Here is a 9518-nt window from a genome sequence, read left to right on the forward strand (position 1 = left end):
CAGGGGGTTCCGAGGAGATTTCGGGGGGTTCCGAGCAGATTTGGGGCGGATTTCGGCGGAGTCGTGAGGGGATTCACGGCCGACAATCGTGAGGGGATTTGGGGAGGAGGGAAATCGTGAGGGGATTTTGGAAAGCCTGAGGGGATTTGGGGGTTCCTGGGATTTGGGGGGTGTCCCGAGGGGGTCCCCAAGAGATTTCGGGGGGTTCAGAGGAGATTTCGGGGGGTTCCGAGAGGATTTGGGGAAGGTTTCGGCGGAGTCGTGAGGGGATTTCCTGCCAACAATCGTGAGGGGATTGTGGAAAGTCTGAAGGGATTTTGGAAATCCTGAGGGGATTTGGGGGTTCCTGGGATTTGGGGGGTGTCCCGAGGGGATCCCCAAGAGATTTCGGGGGGTTCCGAGGGAATTTGGGGTGTTTTGAGGTGGAATCGTGAGGGAATTTAGGGCCGACAATCGCGAGGGGGTTTTGGCGGGAAGCGTGAGGGGATTTGGTGCGGGGGGAGGAATCGTGAGGGAATTTTGGGAATCCTGAGGGAATTTTGGGAATCCTGAGGGGATTTGGGGGTTTTTGAAGGGATTCGAGGGGGTCCCGGGAGGATTTTGGGGGGTTCCGAGGGAATTTGAGGGCATTTGAGGCGGAATCGTGAGGGAATTTACGGCCGACAATCGTGAGGGGATTTGGGGTGGGGGGAGAATCCTGAGGGGATTTGGGGGTTCCCGAGGGGAATTTGGGGGTTTCTGAGGGGATTTGGGGGTTCCCGAGGGGAATTTGGGGGTTTCTGAGAAGGATTTGGGGGTTCCTGAGGGGAATTTGGGGTGATTTGAGGCGGAATCGTGAGGGAATTTACGGCCGATAATCCTGAGGGGATTTTGGCGGGAATCCTGAGGGGATTTGGGTCGGGGGGGGATCCTGAGGGGATTTTGGGGGTCCCGAGAGGAATTTGGGGGTTCTGAGGGGGATTTGGGGATTCCCGAGGAGATTTGGGGATTCCTGAGGGAATTTTGGGGGTTCCTGGGGGGATTTTGGGGTCCCGAGGGGGATTTGGGGGGTATTTGAGGTGATTTGGGGGGTTCCTGAGGGGATTTGGGGGGTTCCTGAGGGAATTTGGGGGTTCTGAGGGGGATTTGGGGTCCCGAGGGGGATTTTGGGGTTCCCGAGTGGGATTTGAGGTGAATTTGAGGTGATTTTGGGGGTTCCTGAGGGGATTTGGGGGTTCTGAATTCGGGGTTTTTGGGGGTCCCAAAGCCCCGGGGATTTTTTGGGGACCCCCGGGGGTTCCGGGGGGGTTTTGGGGAGGGCTCGGCGATGGTTTTGGGGTGACACGGAGGGGACAGTGCCAGGGGACGGGTGACATTCCTGGGCCGGTTTTTCCGGCCTCGCCCCGGATGTGTCCGGCCGGGTCACAAAAATGCGTGACGTCATCACCCTCCGCCCCCCCCCCCAATTTGGGAAAGATGACGTCATCACCCTCCGCCTGCCCCCCAATTGGGGAAAGGTGACGTCATCACCCTCCACCCCCCCAAATTGGGGAAAGGTGACATCATCACCCTCCACCCCCCCAAAATTTTGGGGGGGGTGACGTCATGGCCCTCAAATTCACCCCCAAATTTGGGTGATGATGTCATCACCTTCACGAGGGGTGTCCCCAAATTGGGGGGGTGGTGTCTCTGACGTCATCACCCCTCCCCCACAGGCTATCGGGGCGTGGCGGCGGAGGATGACGCAGGTGAGGGGGAGGGGCCCGGATTTGGGGAGGGGGGGGTCCTTTAAGGGGAGGGGCCTCATTTTGGGAGGGGGTCTTAAAGGGGCAGGGTCCCATTTTTGGGAGGGTTCTTAAAGGGGCAGGGTCCCATTTTTGGGGGGGGTTCTTAAAGGGGCAGGGTCACATTTTTGGGGGGGTTTCTTAAAGGGGCAGGGTCCCATTTTTGGGGGGGTTCTTAAAGGGGCAGGGTCTCATTTTTGGGATGGGGATTTTGGGGGGTTGTGGGGGGGGGGCTGACCCATTTAACCCCCTCAGTGCCGTGGGGAGGGGTCTGTGACCCGTTTAACCCCCTCGGTGCCATGGGGAGGGGTCTCTGACAGGTTTAACCCCCTCAGTGCCGTGGTGGGGAGGGGTCTGTGACGGGTTTAACCCCCTCAGTGCTGTGGTGGGGAGGGGTCTGTGACCCGTTTAACCCCCTCAGTGCCGTGGTGGGGAGGGGTCTGTGAGCCACACCACATTTAACCCCCACAGTGCCGTGGTGGGGAGGGGTCTGTGACCCGTTTAACCCCCTCGGTGCCATGGGGAGGGGTCTCTGACAGGTTTAACCCCCTCGGTGCCATGGGGGGGGGTCTGTGACCCGTTTAACCCCCGCAGTGCCATGGTGGGGAGGGGTCTGTGAGCCGTTTAACCCCGTCGGTGCCGTGGGGAGGGGTCTGTGAGCCGTTTAACCCCCGCAGTGCCGTGGGGAGGGGTCTCTGACAGGTTTAACCCCCGCAGTGCCGTGGGGAGGGGTCTCTGACCCATTTAACCCCCGCAGTGCCGTGCGGGACCCCCGTGCACCGGCGCGTGGTGGGGGGCTCGGGGGCGCAGGAGGGGCAGTGGCCCTGGCAGGTCAGCCTGGCCTTCCGGGGCCGCCACGTCTGCGGGGGGGCTCTGATCGCCCCGGCCTGGGTCCTGACAGCCGCGCACTGCTTCCCGCCGTGAGTCACCCCAAACACACCTGAAACCCACCTGAATTCACCCCAAACACACCCCAAACCCACCTGAAACCCACCTGGATTCACCCCAAAACACACCCCAAACCCACCCCGATTCACCCCAAAACCCACCCCAAAACACACCCCAAACCCATCCCAAACACACCTGAAACCCACCTGGATTCACCCCAAAACCCATCCCAAAACACACCCGAATTCACCCCAAACACACCCCAAACACACCCCAAACCCACCCCAAACACACCTGGATTCACCCCAAACACACCCCAAACACACCCTAAAACACACCTGAAACCCACCTGGATTCACCCCAAAACCCATCCCAAACCCACCCGGATTTGCCCCAAAACACACCTGAAACCCACCCCAAACCCACCTGAAACACACCTGAATTCACCCCAAAACCCACCCCAAACCCACCCCAAAACCACCTGAAACCCACCTGGATTCACCCCAAAACCCACCCCAAACCCACCTGAAACACACCTGAATTCACCCCAAAACCCACCCCAAACCCACCCCAAACCCACCCCAAAACCACCTGAAACCCACCTGGATTCACCCCAAACACACCCCAAACACACCCGGATTCACCCCAAACACACCCCAAACCCCCCCAAATCCCCCCAAATCCTCCCCAAATTCCCAATCCCTGACCCCCAAATCCCCCCCAAATTCCCAATCCTTGACCCCAAATCCCCCCAAATCCCCCCCAAATCCTCCCCAAATTCCCAATCCCTGACCCCAAACCCCCCCAAATTCTCCAAATCCCCCCAAATTCCTGATCCCAGCCCCCCAAATCCTCTCCTAATTCCCCCAAACTCCCCCCAAACCACCCCAAATTCCGGTCCCTGACCCCAAATCCCCCCTGAATTCCCATCCCTGACCCCAAATCCTCCCGAAATTCCCAATCCCTGACCCCAAATCCCCCCCAAATCCCCCCCAAACTTCCCCGAATTCCCAATCCTTGACCCCAAATCCCCCCAAATCCCCCCCAAATCCCCCCAAATCCTCCCCAAATTCCCAATCCCTGACCCCAAACCCCCCCAAACCCCCCAAATCCCCCCAAATACCCCAAATCTCCCCAAATTCCGAATTCCTGACCCCAAACCCCCCCAAATCCCCCCCCAAATTCCCCTCCCTGACCCCAAACCCCCCCAAATTCCCCCAAACCCCCCCCAAATTCCCAATCCCTGACCTCAAACCCCCCCAAATTCCCCAAATCCCCCCTGAATTCCCCATCCCTGACCCCAAACCCCCCCAAACCCCCCCCAAACCCCCCCAAATTCTCCCCAAATTCCCAATCCTTGACCCCAAATCCCCCCAAATCCCCCCCGATTCCCCTCCCCCCCCGCTGACCCCCCCTCCCCGCAGGGACCACCCCCTCCCCGACTTCCGGGTGACGCTGGGGGTGCTGCAGCTCCTGGCCCCTCCCCCCGACGCCCAGGTGAGGGGCGTGGCCTCGGTGACGCGACACCCGGCCTATCGCGACTATCGCGACGGCGGCGGGGGGGGAGGGGGGGGGGACCTGGCGCTGGCCCGGCTGGACCCCCCCGCCCGAACCTCGCGCTTGGTGCGGCCCGTCTGCGTCCCCCCCCCCGGGGAATGGTTCGGACCGGGCACCAACTGCACCGTGACCGGATGGGGACACGTCAGGACGGCCGGTGAGTCGCGATATGTCGCGATATATCGTGATATCGGGGGGTATCGGGGTCACTGGGGTCACCGGGGTCATTGGGGACACGTCCGGACGGCCGGTGAGTCGCGATATGTCGCGATATATCGTGATATCGGGGGGTATCGGGGTCACTGGGGTCACCGGGGTCATTGGGGACACGTCCGGACGGCCGGTGAGTCGCGATATGTCGCGATATGTCGCGATATCGGGGGGTATCGGGGGATATCGGGGTCACCGGGGTCATTGGGGACACGTCCGGACGGCCGGTGAGTCGCGATATGTCGCGATATCGGGGGGTATCGGGGTCATTGGGGTCACCGGGGTCATTGGGGACATGTCAGGACGGCCGGTTTGTCGCGATATGTCGCGATATGTCGCGATATCGGGGGGTATCGGGGGGTATCGGGGTCATTGGGGTCACCGGGGTCGATGGGGACACGTCAGGATGGCCGGTGAGTCGCGATATAGCGCGATATCGGGGGGTATCGGGGGGATATCGCGATATATCGGGGTCACTGGGGTCACCGGGGTCGATGGGGACATGTCAGGATGGCTGGTGAGTTGCAATATGTCGTGATATATTGTGATATCGGGGGGTATCGGGGTCATTTGGGGACATCAGGGCAGAGTTGGTGACCCCGTGGTGACCCCAGAGCCCCCCCAGGTGTCCCTCACCTGTCCCCAGGTGTCCCCAGGTGTCCCTCACCTGTCCCCAGGTGTCCCCAGGTGACCCCAGGTGTCCCTCACCTGTCCCAGGTGTTCCCAGGTGTCCCCAGGTGTCCCCAGGTGTCCCCAGGTGTCCCTCACCTGTCCCCAGGTGTCCCCAGGTGACCCCAGGTGTCCCCAGGTGACCCCAGGTGTCCCCAGGTGACCCCAGGTGACCCCAGGTGTCCCCAGGTGTCCCTCACCTGACCCCAGGTGACCCCAGGTGACCCCAGGTGTCCCCAGGTGACCCCAGGTGTCCCTCACCTGTCCCCAGGTGTCCCCAGGTGACCCCAGGTGATGTCACCTGTCCCCAGGTGACCCCAGGTGACCCCAGGTGTCCCCAGGTGTCCCCAGGTGTCTCTCACCTGTCCCCAGGTGACCCCAGGTGACCCCAGGTGTCCCCGCAGTGCCGCTGCCGCCCCCCAAGACGCTGCAGCAGGTGGAGCTGCCACTGCTGAGTCAGCGCCACTGCCAGTGCCTGTACGGGAAACACCTGGGGACACACCTGGGGACATCGGGGACACACCTGGGGACATCGGGGACACACCTGGGGACATCGGGGACACACCTGGACACGCCCCTCGAGGACATGGGGTTACCTGCCGAGGACACCGTGTGTGCCGGGTACCCCGAGGGACAGCGCGACGCCTGCCAGGTGAGGACACCTCTGTCACCTGAGTGTCACCTCCTGTGTCACCTGTGTGACACCTGTGTCACCTGTGACACCTGAGTGACACCTGAGTGACACCTGAGTGTCACCTCCTGTGTCACCTGTGACACCTGTGTCACCTGAGTGTCACCTCCTGTGTCACCTGAATGACACCTGTGACACCTGAGTGACACCTGTCACCTGTGTGACACCTGTGACACCTGAGTGACACCTGAGTGACACCTGTGACACCTGAGTGACACCTGTGACACCTGAGTGACACCTGAGTGACACCTCCTGTGTCACCTGTGTGACACCTGTGACACCTGTGACACCTGAGTGACACCTGTGACACCTGAGTGACACCTGTGTGTCACCTGTGACACCTGAGTGACACCTGTGACACCTGAGTGACACCTGAGTGACACCTGTGTGTCACCTGTGACACCTCCTGTATGTTACCTGTGTGTCACCTGTGTGTTACCTGTGTGACACCTGTGACACCTGACACCTGTGTGACACCTGTGACACCTGTGTGACACCTGTGACACGTGACACCTGAGTGACACCTGAGTGACACCTGTGACACCTGTGTGACACCTGAGTGACACCTCCTGTGTCACCTGTGTGACACCTGTGACACCTGTGACACCTGAGTGACACCTGAGTGACACCTGAGTGACACCTGTGTGTCACCTGTGACACCTGAGTGACACCTGTGTGTCACCTGTATCACCTGTGTGTTACCTGAGTGACACCTGTGACACCTGAGTGACACCTGTGTGACAGCTGAGTGACACCTGTGTCACCTGTGACACCTGAGTGTCACCTCCTGTGTCACCTGTGACACCTCCTGTGTGTCACCTGTGTCACCTGAGTGACACCTGACACCTGAGTGACACCTGAGTGACACCTGTGTCACCTGTACATCACCTGTGTGTCACCTGTGTCCCCTCTCAGAGCCCATGTCCCTCTTCATCCTCACCTGTCCCCAAAAATCCCCCAGGTGTGTGTCACCTGTCCCCAGGTGTGTCCCCAGGTGTGTCAGGTGTCCCCAGGTGTGTCTCAGGTGTATCACAGGTGTCCCCAGGTGTGTCCCAGGTGTCCCCAGGTGTGTCCCAGGTGTCCCCAGGTGTCTCACCTGTCCCAGGTGTGTCTCAGGTGTATCACAGGTGTCCCAGGTGTCCCCAGGTGTGCCTCACCTGTCCCTGTTGTGTCCCCAGGGTGACTCTGGGGGTCCCCTCTGTTGCCCCCAGGTGTCCCCAGGTGTGTCTCACCTGTCCCAGGTGTGTCCCAGATGTGTCTCACCTGTCCCAGGTGTATCACAGGTGTCCCCAGGTGTGTCCCCAGGTGTGTCCCCAGGTGTGTCCCAGGTGTGTCTCACCTGTCCCAGGTGTGTCTCAGGTGTCCCCAGGTGTGTCTCACCTGTCCCAGGTGTATCACAGGTGTCCCCAGGTGTCCCCAGGTGTCCCCAGGTGTGTCTCAGGTGTCCCCTCTGTGTCCCCAGGGTGACTCCGGGGGTCCCCTCTGCTGCCGCCTGGGCGGTTCCTGGCACCTGGTGGGCGTGGCCAGCTGGGGCGTGGCCTGCGGGCTGCGGGGTCTCCCAGGTGTGTACACAGGGGTGGGGCCTCACCTGGGCTGGCTGAGGGGCGTGGTCCCCGAGCTGGCCCCGCCCCCCGCCCCGCCCCCCGCCCCCCCCCGGGAGCCCCTGGAGCCGCCCTGGGGAGACCCCTGCGAGGGGGGGGAGGGGCCGGGGGGGGGCTGGGGGGGGGTGGGGGAGGGGTGGGCGGGGCACGCGGGGGGGGAGGGGCGGGGGGCGGGGCTGGGGGTGCTGCTGCTGGGGCTGGGGGCGGGGCTGGGGGCGGGGCTGGGGGCGGGGCTGGGCTGGGGGTGAGGGGGGCGGGGCTTGGGGGGAAAAGGCGGGAATTTGGGAAAAAAGAAACGGAATTTTGGGGATAAAAACCCCGAATTTGGGGATAAAAACCGGAGTTTTGGGGGGGAAAACCCCGAATTTGGGGATAAAAACCGGAGTTTTGGGAAAATTGGGAATTTGGGGGGAAAAAACCTGGAATTTTGGGAATAAAACCCGGGAATTTGGGGATAAAACCTGGAATTTTGGGGGGAAAAACCCCAAATGTGGGGATAAAAACCGGAATTTTGGGAAAAAGTGGGAATTTGGGGGGAAAAAATGGAATTTTGGGGGGAAAAACCCCAAAATTTGGGGATAAAACCTGGAATTTTGGGGGGGAAAACCCCGAATTTGGGGATGAAACCTGGAATTTTGGGGGGGAAAACCCCGAATTTGGGGATAAAAAACGGAATTTTGGGAAAAATTGGGAATCTGGGGGGAAAAACCCTGGAATTTTGGGAATAAAACCCGGGAATTTGGGGGGAAAACACCGAATTTGGGGGGAAAATCTTGGAATTTTGGGGGGGAAAATGGAATTTTGGGAGTAAAAACCGGGAATTTGGGGGAAAAATTGGAATTTTGGGGGGGAATCTTGGAATTTTGAGGGAAAAACCACATTTTGGGGGAAAAAAAGCGGAATTTTGGGGGAAAAAGTCTTGGAATTTGGGGATAAAAACCCGGAATTTGGGAAAAAAATGGAATTTTGGGGTGAAAAATCCGGATTTTGGGAGGGGAAAGGGAAATTTTTGGGGGGAAAACCCAGATTTTGGTAAAAATGAGGGTTTTTTTTTGGGAAAATGTGATTTTTGGAGGGAAAATCCGGGAATTTGGGGCGGATTTGGGTTAAAAATGTGAATTTTTGGGAAAGTTTGGGAAGTGAGCCCAAAATAAAAACTCGGAGCCCCTCCCCCCTCTCTTTTCCCGCCTTTATTTGGGATCCCAAAATTCGGGAATTGGGGGGGGGGAGGGGAAGGGGAACCCCGGAATTTCGGGAAGAGCCAAAAATGGGGAAAAAACCCCAAAACTGAGGGGGAAAAATCCCAAAAATTGAGGAAAAATCCCCAAATTTGAAGTAAAATCCCAAAAATTGAAGGAAATTCCCAAAATCTTGAAAGAAAATCCAAAAACTTGACGGAAAATCCCAAAATTTGAAGGAAAATCTCCAAAACTTGAAGGAAAATTCTCAAAACTTGAAAGAAAATTCCAGAATTTGAAGGAAAATCCCCAAAATTTGGTGGGAAATTCCCAAAACTTGAATGAAAACCCCAAAATTTGAAGGAAAATTCCAGAATTTGTTGGGAATTCCTGGAATTTTCCGGAACTCCCGGAACTTTCCGGAACTCCCGGAATTTGTTGGGAATCCCCGGAACTTTCCGGAACTCCCAGAATTTGTTGGGAATTCCCGGAACTTTCCGGAACTCCCGGAACTTTCTGGAACTTCTGGAATTTGTTGGGAACTCCCGGAACTTTCCGGAACTCCCGGAATTTTCTGGAAATCCCCGGAATTTTCCGGAACTCCTGGAATTTGCTGGGAACTCCTGGAACTTTCCGGAACTCCCGGAACTTTCTGGAACTCCCGGAATTTGTTGGGAATTCCCGGAACTTTCCGGAACTTTCTGGAACTCCTGGAATTTTCCGGAACTCCCGGAACTTTCTGGAACTCCTGGAATTTGTTGGGAATTCCCGGAACTTTCCGGAACTCCCGGAACTTTCCGGAACCCCCGGAACTTTCCGGAAATCCCGGAACTTTCCGGAACCCCCGGAATTTTCTGGAATCCCCGGAACTTTCCGGAACTCCCGGAACTTTCTGGAAGTCCCGGAACTTTCTGGAACTCCTGGAATTTGTTGGGAATCCCCGGAATTTTCCGGAACTCCC

At 58.5% G+C, this 9518-nt stretch overlaps 1 protein-coding gene across 1 annotated transcript; it reads left to right on the top strand.

Annotated features, from left to right (window-relative positions):
- Positions 1–1409: 1409 nt before the first annotated feature.
- Positions 1410–8815, top strand: PRSS8 (serine protease 8). The gene is made up of 7 exons (XM_086872129.1): positions 1410–1496; positions 1673–1727; positions 2521–2683; positions 4076–4365; positions 5492–5739; positions 7241–7482; positions 8797–8815. Exons 1-7 carry the CDS (start codon positions 1410–1412, stop codon positions 8813–8815), a joined length of 1104 nt encoding a protein of 367 aa, XP_086728255.1.
- Positions 8816–9518: the final 703 nt, after the last annotated feature.

The sequence above is a fragment of the Cyanistes caeruleus genome, chromosome 39 (assembly GCF_971803275.1).
Source record: "Cyanistes caeruleus chromosome 39, bCyaCae1.hap1.1, whole genome shotgun sequence".
Lineage (NCBI taxonomy): Eukaryota > Metazoa > Chordata > Aves > Passeriformes > Paridae > Cyanistes > Cyanistes caeruleus.